At 37.0% G+C, this 19,132-nt stretch overlaps 1 protein-coding gene across 3 annotated transcripts in view; it reads left to right on the top strand.

Annotated features, from left to right (window-relative positions):
- Positions 1-19,132, top strand: part of fnbp1l (formin binding protein 1-like) — a 373,280-nt gene that overhangs the window by 120,471 nt on the left and 233,677 nt on the right. Inside the window, exons 11-15 of one of the 3 annotated variants that reach the window (XM_028812172.2) lie at positions 2,331-2,463; positions 6,835-6,929; positions 8,783-8,928; positions 9,678-9,836; positions 12,886-16,148. In XM_028812172.2, the coding sequence (XP_028668005.2) occupies positions 2,331-2,463; positions 6,835-6,929; positions 8,783-8,928; positions 9,678-9,836; positions 12,886-12,893 (541 nt within the window). In that variant the 3' untranslated portion in view covers positions 12,894-16,148. Of the gene's footprint in view, positions 1-2,330; positions 2,464-6,834; positions 6,930-8,782; positions 8,929-9,677; positions 10,488-12,885; positions 16,149-19,132 lie in introns of those variants that run through there. The other 2 variants (XR_007935965.1, XM_028812171.2) reach the window with 2 other exon arrangements.

The raw sequence follows: 19,132 nt of genomic DNA on the forward strand, positions 1-19,132 counted from the left end.
TAATAATTGTGAAATGGAAGAAGTTTAGGCTGTCCTGACAAACTGAGTAACCAGGCAAGAAGAACCTAAGTCAGGGAGGTGACCAAGAACCCAACTGTCACTCTCACAGATTTTCAAAAGTCCTCTGTTTAGATGTGAGAACCTGTTAGAAGGATGGTGGTCATCAGCAGTCCATCAATGAGGTATTTTCTGGTAGAGTGGCTAGGCAGAAGTCACTCTTGAATGAAAGGCATGTGACAGTTAAAAGAACCCTGAGAAAATGACTACAAAGATTCTCTGGTCTTATAAGATAAAAATTTAACTCAATGGGCAGAACTCCAAGCACTATGACTGGTTAAGACCAATCACTTCTCATCCCCAGCCTACTGTAATACCATCTCTATGGTGAAGCATGGTAGTGGCAGAAGCGGTGCTTCTCAGTGTCAGGGGCAGGGGGACTGGTCAGAATTGACAGGAGAAAAGTTAATACAGAGAATCTCTGGCAGAAAATTAGACAAAAACTAGACCTTGGAAGGCAATTCTAAAACATGTGCATAAAGACAGTCAGTCAATCTGTTTCTTGGGTAGTGTAGGAGATTGAACCCATCACTTGCATTGTATGGTACAAGTATACATGAGTAACAAACTTAAAAAGGGTTTGCTCGTAATTTTGGTTCTTGAACAACAAAGATATACTTAAAAACTAAACTACTTGAAATAGAAGGTATAGAGGAAGATACCATTGCCAATTTACCTTAAACTACCACCTCTTCTTGCTCCTCTTCATCTTTTCCTACTTCTATGTGTAGTCAATGTGCCTGAATAAACTTCTCTAAAAAGCTCAGTCCTGCATTTCTGCGCCAGTCAATCCTTTTTCCTTCAGATCTTTTTTTACTTTACCTGTCCACGTCCTCTTTGACCTCAGTCTTTTTTTCTTCCCCTGTACTTCCATTCCCATCACTGTTTTGTGCACATATTCATTGTCTGTCTTTATTACATGTTCCTACCACTTCAGCCTACTTTCATGTACTTTCTTCAGTGTTTCTCCCACTTTCGTTGTACCTCTGATGGTCTCATTTCTTGTTCTGTCTTGTCGTTTTTTTAACTCCACACATTAATTTCAACATTCTCATTTCTGCCATATCTAACTTCTTCTCCTGCATTCCCTTTACTGCCCATGCCTCAGCTGCACACATCATTGATGGTCTTAAAAACCTCACTTTTAACCTTCGCCTTAATTCTTCGAACACACAATACTCTTGACACCTTTTTCCAAGTATTCCATTCACACCACACTCCGCAAATTATCTCTACATCTCATTTTCCATGTTCAGCTACCACTGATCCTAGATATTCTAGATACGATTTCTGAATCCTTATCATCATTAAACCTCATATATTCTGTCTTCTTCCTATTTATCTTCAGTCCTGTATCTTTTAAAGCCTTTCTGCATTCTTCCAACTTTAGAAGGTGTAGCTGTGAAATTTTTTTTTTAGTTTTACAATAGAACCATAAAAACTGTGACTCTCAATTGCATTAAGCATGTTTGAGAATGTTAACTTCATTGTGCAAAATCCATAATTTATTTTGAATTTGTATAAGTGTCAACTTTGTATAAATTTAAAAAATGAAAATAATAAATCTTTGCAAGAAAACTGCTTCATACACAGCATATATACAACAATGATTATCTAGGACATTTTTATAATGATGATATTGCCTTCATTTTCTGTCCACAAGATGAGAGACATACTACTTTTAAAGTCATCAAATAAGGATCACTTAAAAGGATATATCGAAACGAAAAAGATGCTATATGTGTTATTTCCTGCGGTGGGTTGGCACCCTGCCCAGGATTGTTTCCTGCCTTGTGCCCTGTGTTGGCTGGGATTGGCTCCAGCAGACCCCCGTGACCCTGTGTTTGGATTCAGCGGGTTAGACAATAGATGGATGGATGGATGTGTTATTTCATTTGTTTTAAGTCTGTAACCTATATAAACATCTGCACACATGTCCAGGTAACAAATATAAATGTTTCTGTTGTATTTCTGTTTCAACAGGGCTCTCATTTTTACTGGTTATTAAGCCTTCTTATCCTTTACCAAACTGTCCATATTTTGCAAACACCAAATGTGGTGCATTAAAAATGATACCTGGACTTGGGCAAAGATGAAAATTAGTCTCCTAAAATGCAAGCACAAACCTAAACTCTTCTTTAAGAACAATTTCTATTAAAGAATGTGTAGATAGATGATAAAACTAGTATTTTGAAAAAGTGCAGTCCACAGTAATGAAAAAAAAAATCAAAATTTGTGCTTTTGATTTCCTAATTCTCTGTCATTTTCTGTAGTGAGGCTTTGAACAAAATGAAGGATGTGTATGAGAAGAATCCTCAAATGGGCGATCCAGGAAGTTTACAACCCAGGATATCAGAGACCATGAATAACATGAGTCGTCTTCAGCTGGAGATTCAGAAGAATGAGGTGATTATTGATAACTGAAAATCTGACATTTCATAAAAAAAAATAGTTTGTTAGTTATCCACTAGGTCAGGGGTAGGCAACGTCGGTCCTGGAGTGCCACAGTATGTGCAGGTTTTTGTTCCAACCCAGTTCCTTAACGAGAACTCAATTATTGCTGATGAAGCACATATTGCTTAAGTGACATTTTAATGCTTCATTTTAGTGGTCTCGCTTGTTAAGGTTCTCCAACCTTAATTGCTTATTTCAATCTTAAACTGCTGCATTCAGTGTTTTAATTGCTCCTTATTAGCAATAAGATGTAAAAGACAAAGCAGCCAGCAGTTCTCCAACTAGCTTTTTTCCAATTACATCTGTGTGTGTTCATCATGCACGGTTTGATTTAATAAAACACTTAATAGAAAAATGTGACAGACTGAAAATGATCTGTTTTAGGCTTCAAATCATTTGGATGATGTCCTTGGAAAGGAAAAAAATCTACGATATAAAAGCCTTACATTGCACAGACTAACAAGCCATAAAATTAAATAAGGTCTGAGATTGGCAATGATTGGTTTCTAATTAAGCAATTGGGTTGAATGAAAACCTGTAGCCACTGCGGCTCACCAGGACCGACATTGCCTACCCCTGTTTTACATCTTATTGCTAATAAGGAGCAATTAAAACACTGAATGCAGCAGTTTAAGATTGAAATAAGCAATTAAGGTTGGAGAACCTTAACAAGCAAGACCACTAAAATGAAGCATTAAAATGTCACTTAAGCAATATGTGCTTCATCAGCAATAATTGAGTTCTCGTTAAGGAACTGGGTTGGAACAAAAACCTGCACATACTGTGGCACTCCAGGACCGACGTTGCCTACCCCTGCACTAGGTCAGGAGTTTCCAACTCTGGTCCTGGAGGACCACCGTGGCTCCAGGTTTTCATTCTAACCCTTTTCTTAATGAGTGACCTGTTTTTGCTGCGAATCAACTTCTTTTGAACTAATTTTAATTGACTCGCTCTTGTCAGACCCCTTAATTGTTTCTTTTTCATTAATTAGCAGCCAAACAATAATAAGATATAAAATGAACCAAAACAACTGGTGTTCATCATACAATATCTGTAAATAAAGAAAGGTCAATGTCTCAGGAATGTTGGTCTGCTCAGGTCCCCAAAACATTTGACCAGTGCTCTTAGAAAGAGAAAATCGACAATTTCAGAAATGTCTGCTAATGCACCACAAGAGCAGCAACAAGCCACGGTACTTAAGAATGGGTGTAATTAACGCCAAGAATTGGCATCTCATTAAGCAGCTGGTTGGAGTGAATTTGGTTGGAGTTTGAGGCCCTGACTTAGTTGGTCTTCTGTTGGCTCCTTCACTTCACATTTCATTTCTGTTTGGGTGCCATTTAAGGAAAGAAATGAAGCAATTCAGAGGAACGATGGAGAAATTCAGGGGAGCAAATCTTAAAAAAGCAATTCAATTAAAATGAACTCACAAGAAGTTAATTAGCAGCACAAACAGGGCACTCATTAAGAAAAGGGTTTTAATGAAAACCTGCAGCCACAATGGTCCTCCAGGACCAGAGTTGGCGACCCCTGCACTAGGTGAATTGTATTGTTTTTTTAATTAATTTTAATTACTATAACTTTATTAATTTGATTGTAATGTAAAAGCAGATTCTGTGCTTTTTTTAGTATTATCCCATTGCTTAGAGAATTTAAGTCTGCTTAAGTATCCATCCCACCACCACCACCACATATTTTAAGTACAACTAATTTTCACTCATTCACTTTTACTTCACTAAAGCATTTAGTTACTGGCATATAGAAGGTAAATTATTCAGTTTTATTATCTGCCTTAATAAAGGGATATGTGTCTGTGTGTCCATCCATTTACTTGTGCCTCTGTCATTCTAAAAGATGGCGCATCACAAACCTTTTTAGTAATAAAATGCATTGCATTTGTCATTCTAACAGATGGTGCATCACAAACTTTTGCACTGCTTTTACGAATCCCATATTAAAAGGCCTGTAACTGCAAACATTTAACAATGAACTCTGCAATGTTTACTTAAATTATAAACCATCTCAAATGGGTAGCACAGCTAGTTCACCATGTAAAAGAAAACAAATATACAGACGGGTCTCGGGTTACACAGTCTCATGTAATAGAAATTCCATTGACACAGTGGAATTTCGGTTCATTTTCATGTGATGAGTTTCGTTTCTTTTTTTTAAAACTTCAAAACAAGAAAACAAATTTTGGGATTGGTGTATATAGAGCAGCCATCGCTATCAGTGAGGAGTTGTACCGTACACTTACATACTTTGTTATAATTTTCAACCATTTTTTGGTTTAATGTGCATGGGTTACTGAACATAACCATGCAAGAAGCTGAGTCACAGATCAGCAGCTCAGTCGGTGCCTGGCTTCTTAGCTGAAGTGGTAGAACCCCCTGCTTATAGTCCCCAGTATCCTAGTTATGCATCCCAGACATGCTGTTTTAAGCAGTATGGTCCCACTGCAAAAACAGCATATGTCATTGAATGTAACCAGAATCATTCACAGCCACGAAATAATCAGTCAAACTTTATTTATATAGCAACTTTTATACATGAAATGCAGCTTAAAGTGTTTAACATACAGAATAAAAACAAAAAAGAAAGAAAACAGCATATGTAGTATGCAGTTAGAGATACTGCCTAAGTAAACTAAGAGAGACTCAGATAATGCTCCAAGCCACCCACACACACCCCCCCACCCCCCCCATATAAAAAAATTAAATAAAGATAATTAAAAAATGTAACTAAAAAGAAGCTTTGTCACAGGTAAGCAGCTAGACAAGCTGTTTTCCATTTAGCTGAGGAGAAGTGGAATCTGGTATTTTTAAATCAAAGCGTCAATCATCTGTTAATGGTAGCCATTTTTATGCCTTTTTTTAACTCACATTATTATCAAAAAACTCTTGTTTTTTTGTTTAAGAATAAGGTTAACATACTATGCATACATGGTTAATTTAGTTTCAATTATTTGTGTTTGGTAGTTTAAAGTACAGTAATATTGCTTCATTGTCATTTTGTTAAGTTTGAAGCATTCTTCTGTAAAAGTAATTTGTCAAGAATTATGCATTTTTGCTGATATTTATGTTAATACACTGGAATGTCCACCTTCCGCCTTACACAAGAACAGCCCTGTTCTATAACTTGGGGCACTGCCTGTAATATGTTATGACTTGCACCCTAACACACAAAATCAGATTGACTATTGAAACAGGTGGTTTTATACACCATCCAAGAGGTCACTTCTAGGTGCAGGGGCAACCCTACCTTTGTAAAAGGTTCACAACATTACAGAACCTTCTAGTGGTTTGTGGTTTTTCTCCATGTTTTAGATAGAACAGAAAGTTACTCACAAACTACCTTCGATATGTAAGGTTCCACAGCATTCATCATATGGCTTTCTTCAATATTCTCTTGTGCCTCAACCTGTGTTGGCCAGTGCTTCCCTTCTCAATCACGTTTTTTTGTAAAACCTGCTTCTCAGACTCTGTCATTTTGAGGCACCTTGCTCACCTCCTGTCCACTTTTTGAGTACCACCAAAGGTAGAGGGATACTCATTACCCACTGTGAAAACATCATTTGTATTCTTGCTGTGTTTGAAAGCGACCGTCAGCATTTCTCCTACCTCTTTCCTTGGTATCTTAGTGTGTTTTAGCCTGCTTCATCTGACATTTCCTATCATGTTTGACTGAGCAACCACAGTGAAACTGACCAATCAAACCAAAGTCGGTTGAGGCGGAAGTGCTGCAGACCACAACTCCAGAATTATCCCAGTGCCCCCTGGTGGTTGCCACATAACCCAATAGGCTTGAGCTTTACAGCCCCCTGCTCGTGACTCCGATGTAACCCAGGGTGGCTGTCCTTTCACATTCCGGGAAATGGCTTGCACTCTTATTGGTCCCCTGCTCTCTTAGGCTTCCTGACAGGGCACAATCCCCGGCCGTCCATCACACCTATTATAAGTAGAAATCTACACGTCTGCATTTTAACTTTGCACCTGCCTTATTTTTGTAACACTTTAATAAGAGAAAAGATGGACATAATTGTCTATTGACTATGGTCTATAATTATTTTAAACTTTTGGGTCTAGATCTGATTTCTTTAGAAAACTTTTAACAATGTCCATTTTAAAGGTATTGGAGAATGCCAGTCAGTAAAGAAATATGACTTCTGTATTGTCTGTGCAGCTATTGTTATTTATGTTATTTTTTTAATTTAAAATTGTAGTTTGCTGTAAATTGAAGTTAACTAGTAGTTATAAATTCATGTATAGAATGTTATAGGAAGGCTTTAGCTGTGCTCAGACACTTTTTTGCCCTTTTTTGCAGGCGTGGCTAACGGAAGTCGAGGGAAAATCAGTTGGAAAGGGAGACAGACGCTCCAGCACAGACGTAAATCACCATGCACCTCATGGAAGAGAGAGGTATGTGAAACTGTTTCCATGTAATACTTAAGTCTGCAAGGAAATTAGCTCAATAATATTTTTAAAAAATCCTCTGTAGCTTTGTATAGACACATTTTAAATGCAAAAGTAAATACAATCGCCTTTTCTGATTTGCGAATTTGATGGTTTTGATTATTTGCAAGTTGGATGCAAACAATTTAATAGGAATATTTTTAGTGCTTGCCGAAAAATCGGGGAAACTCGCAGAAACTCACAGATGATGTACAAGCCAAAAATATATAAAAATACTGGAAATTTATATCATATAAAATCATATAATACAGTATATAAATGTGTTGTATTTTTGTAAGTATAAGTGTTTACTTTATCGTTAATATTAACACTAGAATTACCAGAGCCTACGAAAAAACTCGTAGATCCGTCCCACCTTAAATCGCTTCGCACCTCTCCATCAGCGTCTTTTGTCCTGTAAATGTGTCGATAAGCAGCAAGCAGCCTGCTATCACATCTCCCACCGCCGCACAGTTTTCTCAGCTCAGTTCTGTGTACCTGCGTGTCAGTTGCTTGGAGTTGTATAGAGTGAGAAGTCAAGCAAAGTGACACCTTTTATAAATACTATATCGTTATTTGGAACACATGCATTTCATGTGTGTTCCGTGTCTACAACAATCTATGTACAGTAAACACATCGTTAAAACAGAAACGTTTTCATGTTTTAGTAATAATTGCCAAAATGTAGACATGAAGTGTATAATGTGTTGAGCATGAATTCCAAATATCAAATAAACACTTTCACAAAAGGTACAAATTTAACAGAACAAGTGCGCGTCTATTCAAGAATATAACAGCAGAAAAAGAACCCGCGTTAGGGTGCGACATTGACACGCATTTGCTACGACCGCTTCAGTGGCGCAACGGTATCAACTGTTGATTGGTAATCAAAACTTCACGGGTTCAACCCCAGACGAGTCTGTTTTGAGAAGTAAGCTGCTCTTATTCTTACTATTTTAGAATGAAAACATACATTTGATTTCAGTCTGTAACAGCCGGTGTAAATGTATGATACTTGTAAAGGTTAGCTTTGTTTTTTTTGTTTTTTTTTTTATTCAGTTTTATCCTCTCAGTCGCATTCGCGATTTTAACTGTAGACTGTCCTCAAAAAACTGTTGACACACAGTAAGAAACACTCTGAATTATCGATGTTTTCAGTATCAGGGAACCATTGAAAACCAGAGATCGAAATTTTTGACCACAATGTAAACCTTTCAGTCCTCCCTTATAGGCAATAGGTTATGGTGGGGAAGGGCGCAAAGCAAAAATGCCTCAGTGTTGAAGATACAATGCCGCATCAACACATGTCAAAAAGAAAAACGGCAGAGGTCCCATCTGGAAATGCATTTGTGTTTAGACGACACAATTTCAGCACACTTAAATAATCGTTGGGTAACTACATGATAAGATATACCAGTATTGTAAAGCTGTTGTTACTGTTAGTATTTATATATTTTATTTTGTATTGCATAAAAAGGCAGAATATTATTCCCTTCAATAAATGGAGGTAAAAGCTGTTGAATAGAAATTCTGTTTTTGCCGTGGTATAGAAAGATATTGAGTATCACAAAATTTCACTAGTAGTTGTATTGAATACAAAAATTCTGGTACTGTGACATCCCTACATAAAAGGACAATTTCCCCCCGCTACATATTTTTTAAAGTAAATTTGGTGTTGATTTTCAGACTAGTCATTGTACTAATGCAAGTAGAAGGGGGTTTGCGGCTTATTTAAAGTTGTCTAAAAGTAACAACTTGAAGTTTTGGGTTTGCACACTTCATTTATATATTTGGTTTGTTGTGTAATTATTTGAATATAGCCCTGAAGGAAGCTACACAGAGGATGCAAGCCAGGAGTTGAGAGGACCCCCACAGTCTAATCCACAAAGCGAGTTTGATGATGAGTTTGAAGACGATGACCCACTACCTGCTATTGGACACTGTAAAGCGATGTATTCATTTGATGGTAGGGTAAAAATTGCTTAATGTTTTAACTTAAACAATAATAATAATAATAAGTTGCATTTGTAGAGCGCCTTTCACAAACACAAATGACTTCAGCTAGCCTTTTAAACTGTGAACTATAAGTGCTTATTTAACATCAGTGTCACACTCTAAAGAATATGTGAAAGTTTAATAAATACCTTATTTGCAAACCAATTACAAAAATATTTTTAATTCTCACCCAGATTGATATTTATAATCCGTTAATTTTAAAATCAAATCAGACATCACAGTAACTTTTATTAGTATTGAAATCTAAATTGCATTCAACCAAGTTTGCTTATTTAACATTAGTGTCACACCCTAATAAATATGGGAAAGTTTAATAAATTCTGTATTTAGAAACCACTTGATAGTGTCGGGTACTTCAGAAGGAAACATTCCTGTAGCCACCAGACTTTTCAGTTCCTATATTAATATTTCGGGCTCTGATTATGCTCTACCGAAGATCGGGAGGCAGGATGAGGTAAAAACCTTCAGGGAAAATTACTCAATTTGTATAAATAAATGCTTATGAGAGGAAAGGAGACCGATGACTTCTTCCCTTGGGATGATGCCACTAATAGCTCAGAGCCTTGCAGCACAAGCCATCGTCCACTTTAGTTTACTTTCAGTATTTCAAAGCAGTGTATGTTCTGTTTTTAAAAGACACTATTGGAAAATTCAGAAAGAATGCATGTCACCAGCGTTATTCTTGTCAATACTTTACAGGTCAGAATGAAGGCACTCTGGTTATGGCTGAAGGGGAGGTTCTGTACATCATCGAAGAAGACAAAGGAGATGGATGGACAAGAGCTAGAAAACAAACCGGAGAAGAGGGTTATGTGCCCACATCATATGTTGACATAACATTAGAGAAAAGCAGCAAAGGTGCAGTAACTTACATATAAAATCTTCAAACACATCATGCACAGAGCCTGCTTCATCTGACATGAAGCAAATGTTTTGAGCACCATGAGCGATAGGCATATTTCAGTGTTTAAACGTCTTCATTACGTTCACTGTGTGAGCTGAGAAGAAACAAAAGTTAACAAGATGTATAGGCAGCAAAGTGGAATATAATTATAAAGTGTCTTTATTCGTTTTATTTGAAATAATTTAGTTTTCCTTTCGATTGTATGTATATAAAGGATCTGGGTGTTTTTATATATTTTAGCAATCACTTTAAAAATGTTTGCACAATTACGCTTTGATAATTATCATTTTTATCAGTTGAATTTAATTGTTTGTTTTATTAAATTTTTTTCTTAAACCTTATTGTTCCAGAATATGCTCTGGTTATATTATGACCAGATTAACTGGATGTGGAAAACAGATGAATAAACTAAGGAATATACTGGCTTTTAATTATAAGTTTAAATTTTCAAATCGTATAAAATATTTGGCAAATATGGCAAATTGTTGTTTCCTTTTGTAATAGGTTTTTGAAATGTTAATTTTATGCATAATTGAATATATAGGTATTTTATGATATTTTAAATTTTTTCATTCATTAAATAATAAATATCTTCTTTTGTGTCATTTAACATTCCTGTTTATGCTGATGACAGTAATTTTGCAAATACTTTCAATTATTCAGACCCTATAGGATACTCTAAATCAACACTATAATAAATCTGCAAAATCCATTTATCTGACTTAATTTGAAAAATGTAAGATTCATATTTTTGTAAATATCACCAAACTTTAGCATAATATTTTTTGACTTTGTAAACCTCAAAATTATATGCAGTATTAAAGTCAAAAACTTAACCAGCAAAAAGTCAAATAAATATATTCAAGTACATGCTGTGACAGTGTGTAGAGACTAGGGCTGTCAAATCGAACGTCGCTAATTGAATACAATTCAAATGTATTTAAAACGAGTCTTGTTTGAAGGCAGAAGCTGACATTCGATTGTAAAAGTATGGTTGTTTGTTTTACACGCACTAATTTTGGCATCAAGTTACTCCAGATGCACTGTACAAAGCTGTAGTATTTTACTGATCTGTTTTTGCGTTTCACTTCACTGATCAGCCATTTTGTAGTTTTAAATGGTTAGCTTATTTCATAACATATGTTTTTTTTCCATCCCGCCAGTTTACTTGGAGCAGTTTTTCCAATATCCGAAAGTATCGTTTTGCATCTGATTCTGTCCCATTCACTCTTAAACCTGAGATCCCTGACTGTTGTTTAAAGCTAAAAAGAACCAACACACTGTGTCCTCCAATTAGTCCTCTGTCTTACGTGGCTGCCAGTTGACCCATTATGCCTAAAATGATGAGGTGTAATTAAAAATATTTGGGCCACCTGTATTTAAATATTGCTTGAATACCGTGACAATCCCAGAAGCCACTTTTCTGGGTGAGTCCACAGGTGCCAACTGGCTTTTTATTCTGAATGCCACAATATAAACGTTACCTTGCCACTGCCCACTGGACACCTCCAAAATAATAAAACAAGCCCACCTTTGACCTGCCTGACTCTTGCCTGCTCTTTTACTTCGCTCACCATTCCCAGTCTGTTGCTGTGTCTTACTGACTGACCCAGATTCCTCCATGATCCATTTATATGTGCTGTGTTGGCTCATACCTCAAACACTTTTTTTTATTTGTTGCTTGTTCGAAAAGGATAAGCCTTAAAAAGATGAAGTTGCTCATTTATCAGCTCATGTTTTTCCCTGAGCTGCAGAATTCTTTGTACATTGAGTGGCACAGCTATTTTTTTTTTCTTATGTTATTTCAGTTTTTAAATGTAAGCCATTTTCGTTGATTACATTATGAAATGTAGTAACAAAGTCCTGGGGTACCACTATGGCAATTCAGAAAAATGTGCTAGAATGATATTTACAATTAGAAGAATCTCAGAAATGTGTATTTTTTTTCTGTAGCTTTTTTTTTGCTTTTCAGTAGACTTTTCTCCCTTAATTGCATCCAAGTACTGACATCCGTAATGAGCCAGTGCAGACACTGTTATCAGAGGACATCACTGTAGTTTGATAAACAATTGCCTTAGAGGTTCTCAGTTGGTTTGTTCCTTAAATACATGCCAAATGGCAGTGTCATCTGCAACAGAGATAAGAGGAATCAGGGATGCTGCCCTAAGAGGTAGAGTTTCAAAGAAAGAGCCACATATAAAATTTAGAAATAAAAAGAACAGATGAAAATGGGCGAAACAATGCAGACATTGAACGAAATATGACATGTCTCTAAAGAGTGATCTCCCTGTTTTACCAAAGTACAGTAGCACATTCAAATGAAAACGTACCTGTAGTAGGAGAAAGAAGGGTGTGTTCACTTTGTTTCTTTAGAATCAACACCATACAAATGTTTGTTTGTCAAAAATACGTATGTATTCATTACGCCTTTAGACAGTTGCTAACAGATCACATGTGAAGCCAAAAATGTTTTTTTCCATAGTTGATGTGGTGTTTTTGTAACATTTTGGACAGATAATTAATCCAAAAATTACAGTTGTTTTCATACAAATCGTGAGTCAATCACATTTTTGTTTTTTGCCATGAAATCATCTATGGTTTTTTGCAAAGAATAGCAGAATGTGGTTGGGATACAATTGCATGTTTTACTGTCTGGGAATGTTTTGTTTCATACAATAAGTTTTATAGCATGATATGTCACACACAAAATCATTTTGGCAATTTGTTTTTCCTTTTGTGATGGAATAATATTGTCTGTGTTTGGTGTGGTTACAGCATTTTAATCTAATGACTTATTCCTTGAATGTAGGACCTCTTTTTGTTGTTGTTGCAATAGTAACACCTAAAAAGGCTTGCGTTTCACAGGATGTTAATTTTGTGTGTGTTGTGATTTTTTTTTTTGTTTGTTTGTTTTTGTTCTCTTCCATATTGTACCTTCCCAGGTGCAGCAGCGTCCCACACAAGTGAAAGTAACTTTGTTGTCTCTTTCCTCTTGGACTGCAGGTTCCTGAACGGATGCGTGGGTTTCTGGCCCACAAGACTTTGAAGGCGGTTACATGCAGCTGCTTACCTCTGGGGTGGGAGCTTGTAGGTTGGGAACTTGAGAGGTATACATTGCAGATTGCATGTTTTTGCATGTAAACATCCATTGCCATTAACATCATAACCATTACTGGGGTTGCATTTAAACACTTGCCCTATTTCTTCAGCTCATGTCCATTTTTTAAGCTTGCATTTAAGTTCCTGATCACGTAGAATCTTGATTATCATTGTCCCAATTAGCCATTAGCCAGTTGATTTTGCAACACATGTCAGGAAAGTGTATATGAAAGTCGAAAAATTTCTCTGGAAAGCATTTCAATGAGTGCTGTGTGATATCCTACGTAGGAGTAGTTTTGAGCAGAGAAGTGAAGGAGATACAGAGTCATATCTGGGGTCTCTTGGAAATCACTCCCAAGTAGCAGGTGAGGGACAATGTTGGCACACACATAGATGTCTGAAGACGCACTGAGTTTTGTGGGATGAAGAGGCACATAAGCAGTGACACCAGAGAGTTTGTACAATTGGAGAGGAGAACCATTGTTGATTTTTTTAATTTTAGGTTTTTGGCAAGAGCATCAGCAACCTACTTTTAAATGCTTTCAAAGACTGTGTAGTTTTTTAGGTTAGAAGTTTTCAACTTGTAATGATATTTTTGAAAAGAAGAAAACAGAATCATTTTATAGCAATGAATAAAGTAAATTTGGGATACATTGTCAGCATCTACATTATCTGAGATATTGAAATTGTATTCAAGGAAGAGCGATCTTTGCTATTTTCAGCGTCTGAAAAGTAGTGATTAGGGCAGGTGAATCGTCTGTGAAGTTGTCTGTGTTTGTTTACTAAAATATCTGTATGCAGATATGGAAGAGGAGGCTGTCTGACTGGTACTAGCGATGCTATGATGACACGGCTTTTAATTTATACTGTAGGACCCCGCTATCCATTACATTGATTGAGCCCAAATAACGGTGCATAAGCCTCTTTAAATAAACTGGGCTTTTCTATGCTGTGTTCACGTGGTATGAGACAAAACAGAAAATTCTCAGCTGAACAATAGCCAGGTTGGGATGTTAACACTGATCTCTCATATCGTTTCAGTAATCTTAGGAAACAAAAATGAAAACGTCAGCCACAAATGGCATTTTTGTGGTTGAGTTGCATTTGGAGTCATGCAATACATGCTTAAAGCATTTGTTTTATACTTCCATGAAAAAAGGCCTTATCGTTAATTGCTTTTTGTGGATCAAGTTATAAATGAACAGCTAACACGCGTTTCTTCCGGAACGCTGACTGGAAATCTATGTGACTGCGGAGAACTGAGAAGATGAGACGTCACGGGTGGATACTCTAAAAATTCTCATAGCTTGTGAACACGGCAATATTCTCCCTTTTATTACGGCAGATATTCAAGGTTCTACTGTAGACAAATCTAAGTGATTCTTTGGCTGCAGGTGGGTTAGCCATTGTCATAAAGGCAAGAGATTGCAAACTGAAGACAGGAGCAGCCCCCTTTTTTTATTTTTTCTTTAAGCACGTGTCAGTCTTTTTTCTATGCCTGTGCATTTCTGTCTGTGCAAACTCATCTTAACGTTACTGCATGTCTGGAAAGGCCATCCTAGACCTTCACTGTGGCATCAAGTTTTAACTACTTTATTGCTTTAGTCTTGACAACCTAATCCCTTTGTCAGCATTGTGTGTTTCTTTTTGATACATTTTCCATGCCAGTAATTGTTGCATCTTGCTTCTGACATTCTTTGTTAAAGTGAGCATAAACACTTGATATAAGTTTTCATTCAGACCTCTGTAACCATCAAAGAGAAAGCCAGTTATCTGGATTTTTGAGGACTTCTTCAGCCCCGGCTTTGACTGAACACGGACGAGAGCAACAGTTGGAGCAAGCAGCTATGTAACAACAAAGCATTATGTCAGCTACAAAGAAATGTTTGGACAATAGCAAAGACTCAATAAAATACGATGGCAACGCTGGCTTCCCAAGCAATCATTGCCTTAATTATAGCTGTACAGCAGAAGAGTGCCTAAGTCTGCCATTTTCCAATCCCTGTAACAAGTTCCACTCAAGGGCTTCTTTTCTGTTTTGCAGCACTTCAGATACTGTTAATGCACTTCGTTTACTGGACAGGAAAATAGGAAATCACAGTGGCACCATTCCAAAAGAAAAAATAAAAAAAAAACACCATTTTTAATGTATATTGTATTATTACTGGAGATTTGTATGTATTAATGATTACATCTTTTTTTAATTTCAGATGAATGTGCATTGATTGTAATTTTTATAGTATTTTTAATCTATTTTAAAATATCCATTTTAAGATTATCTTGAAACTGTACAATTAGTAGTTTTAAGGAAAAAAAAATCTGCATTAATTACAGGTAACACTTGTGTCTTAGGTCTCTCCCATTTTTAAGCACCTTTGCCCATTAAAATTGAATGTTATTGGTGATTTTTTTTTCTTTTGTATAAATGTAAATAAGCGGGCAGAACCACTCTTTTTACATGACGTGAGCAAGTTTGTGTGTGCTTAAATGGGTGATGTACTCATTCACTGTAGCCCATATTTCATAGGTTTTATAATGGGGTTCAACTATACATTATTAACGCATATATAGCTTCAGGATTTCATCCATTCAAGGGTTAATAGGTAACAGGGTATCTGTGAAATTGATGTACACTTACTTACTCTCATTTAGAACATAAACTCCTTCTAAGTACAGTCCATTCCATGACAGATGCAAGCTGGAATCAGTATCTATGTGACCGTAATCTACAGTAAATCTGTTAACATGCTGTACTGAGCATTTGGAGAACTGGAAAGAAAAACTCTTGTCTAGTGAAAATAAATATAACCAAATATATAAAGTGAAACCCATGTCATTAGGTTGACTAACAATGTGTAATATTTTTCCATTCCTTAAGTGCTATCTCTACTTGTGGTCAGGGTCTCGGAGACCACTTCCGACAAAGAAGCACTATTTACTGTTGGCATGCTGCTGATTTGTCGTAACTATGTGTAATCGTTTCAAAGAAAGAATGCTGCAAAGAAGAGAATGATTTTTTAAATGTGATCTTAAACAAATGACATCCATTAATATAGTTTTTCTGCATAATCCTGTGCAAAATTTTATATTGTGAAACACTGTTAAATTCATGTTCTCTGTTGAGAATTGCTTCACTGAAATAAACATTATTTCATATTGTAGTTTTGTGTTATACTGTATGTGTTCCCGTTTTATAATACAAATTAGGCCTTTTACACTCTGCCGTGTCTAAAATGTAGTGGCGTGCCAGCTAGCACATACACTACTGTTCTATAAAAGTGGGCCATATGGACTGTCATCATGCCTTTTTTGTAAAGTACAGACGTGGACAAATTTATTGGTAACCCTCCACAATTGTCTTTGAAATAACTTGAAACTGACAAAAGGATTTGGCATGTGTCATTGTTTATTCCATATTCAACAAAGTTGGACTTTTTGTTAGAGTTTGGATTGAGTAGAATATTTCAAATTAGAATGCAAATGAAAATGGCATAGACAAAAATGATGGGACCCTTAACCTTATATTTAGTTGCGCAGTCTATAGAGGCACTCACTGCAAACAATCAATTCCTGGAGCTCGCCATGAGACTTCTGCACCCGTCCACAGAGAGTTTGGCCCACTCGTCCTGAGCAAAGTGCTCCAAGGATATCAGGTGTGAAGGATTTTAGATAGATAGATCTTTTTTGTCATTGTCACTTTTACAAAGGAACAACGAAATTGAAGGTGCAGTCGACTCAGTGTGAGGCATAAGAAGTTAAAAAGACAAGAAGAGAGAAAATAATAACAAACCGAATAGTTTGTTCTCCAGACTGCATGTTTCAGGTCTTTCCATAGATGTTTGATGGGATTCAAATCAGGGCTCCTAAGAAGGCCACTTCAGAATAGTCTAATGTTTTGTTCTTACCCATTCTCTGTGTTTTGGCTCATCTTGCCACTACTGAGACAGAGATTTGTGATACTGGGCACTGTGTTTCAATCCAGAATGTTGATTGTTTTGAGATTTTAGTGCTCCCTGCAAAGGCACAAGTCCCAACTCCCTCCAGACACAGCAAAGCACCACCAAACCATAACAGAGCCCCATCCATGTTTCACAGGTGGTCTGGTGTTCTTTTCTTTGAATGCTTCATTTTATTGTCTGTGCACATAGAGCTGATGTGACTCGACAAAATGCCCCAGTTTTGTCTCTTCTGTTCAAAGGACATTCTCCCAGAAGCATTGGGGTTTACCAATTTGCATTTTAGCAAAAAATTCCAGTCTATAACCCCCCCCCCCCAAAAAAAAACAAACAGTGAAGTTCTCTTGGGTCTTCTTCCATTGAGCCAACTGTCACTCAAAAACCAACATATGGTGTAATCAGACACTGATAACCTTGATCTTGGAGTTCAGCTTGTATCTATTTGGAGGTTGTCCTTGGCTTATTTGGTTTATTGTTCTCACTATCCTTCTGCACCTTCTGGGGTCCTCTTGCGGCCACGTTCAGGGAGGTTGGCTATAGTCCCATGGACCTAAAATTTCTTCATAACATTTGCAACTGTCGTCACCGGAACATCAAGTTGCTTGGAGATGGTCTTACTAGCCTTTGCCTTTAACATGGTTGTCTGTCATTTTCTTTCTGATTTCCTCAGTCAACTCTTTCCTTTGCTTTCTCTGGTCCATGTCCAGTGTGGGACACACAATTACACCAAACAGCAGAGTGATGACTTTTCCCCATTTACATTGACTGAATGACTGACTGCACGATTGGAGACTTGTGTGATACTAAATAAAGAAAACAGCCAGTTTGAAAAATCACTCCGGTCCAATTTTCAATCATCTTTTTTAGGAGTACAAACACAGGTATATCCAGGCCATTTTAGAATATCTTTGTAGAATAAGCAACACTTCATTTCTTTTCACACTTGCTTTGTTTTACTTGATGACACATCAGAGGTATATAGGTACATGGGAACTGTAAGGGGACCAAAAAAGTTGTCCACCTCTGCTTCTTTTCACTCCATACATGGGAATATAAATTCTGGCTACAGTTTTTATTCCAGCTATATTCTTCATTATTAACCACTAGTGTTGACTGGTAAAATCTGTCGAAGCATTTTTGCATTAATTTGGTCCTTATCCTTACAGATTCTTCCCTGAAAATTTACCCTGTGGCCACCTTAGATGAATATTTTTTTCCCAGTGCCCCCCTGATGTTTTGCAAGGCTGGCATGACATCACATAGCTGTTGCAGCCAATGTTCTGTGTGCCATCTCTGTTCCATCCTTTTCAGCAAACTAGTTAAGATCTTCACCCTCCCTGCCACTTCTCATTTAAACATTTGTATGCACAAAATGTGCAAAACTCTTGTCTTAATTTTTTAACAAAAAAATACATAAGAGGTGGACTTCTGGAATGTCAAGGAGTCCCTGAGACCAGTCACTATCCAGGGGGAGGATGTGGAAGTGGTGCAGAGCTACAAGTACCTGGGGGTTCACGTGAAGAACAAACTGGACTGGTCTGACCACACAAGAAGGGCCAGAACAGACTGGATTTCCTGAGGGGACTCGACTCTTTTGATGTATGCAGGAAGCTGCTGGAATTGTTCTACCAGTCCAGTGTGGTGCTCCATGATGTAGTCTCTTGAGGAAGCAACTTGAGCTCAAAAGAAGCACAACGCCTGAACAATCTCCTGAGGAAAGCCTGTACCATCACAGGGCCAGCCCTGGACACATTGGAAGCTGTTGTGGAAAAGAGGATTGGGGCAAAATTGGTTACCATCATGAAAAATCCTCTCCATTCCCTCAATGAGGTGCTCTCTTAGAGTACTTTTAGCCACAGGCTTATTCCACCACAGCATGATAAGAAGAGCATCTGGGGATCTTTGATACTTGCTGCTTTCAGGGGGATTCAATTCTTCCTCCTAATGTGCTTGTTAAGTTTATTTTTGAATATCTGCACAATATATTTATTTTTATTTATTTACTTATGGCTTATACTGTACTTATCTGTCCTGTGAATCTGTATCCTTTTTATTTTTATGTTTGTGTCGCTGTATGCATCTGAATATCCCCGTGGAATTAATAAAGTTGATTTAATCTGATATTTAAGATACACTCACAGAGCAAATTTTGCAACACCTCTACACAAGAAGCTGAGGGTGCGGTGGCAAAACAA

The sequence above is a fragment of the Erpetoichthys calabaricus genome, chromosome 10, assembly GCF_900747795.2.
Source record: "Erpetoichthys calabaricus chromosome 10, fErpCal1.3, whole genome shotgun sequence".
Classification (NCBI taxonomy): Eukaryota; Metazoa; Chordata; class Cladistia; order Polypteriformes; family Polypteridae; genus Erpetoichthys; species Erpetoichthys calabaricus.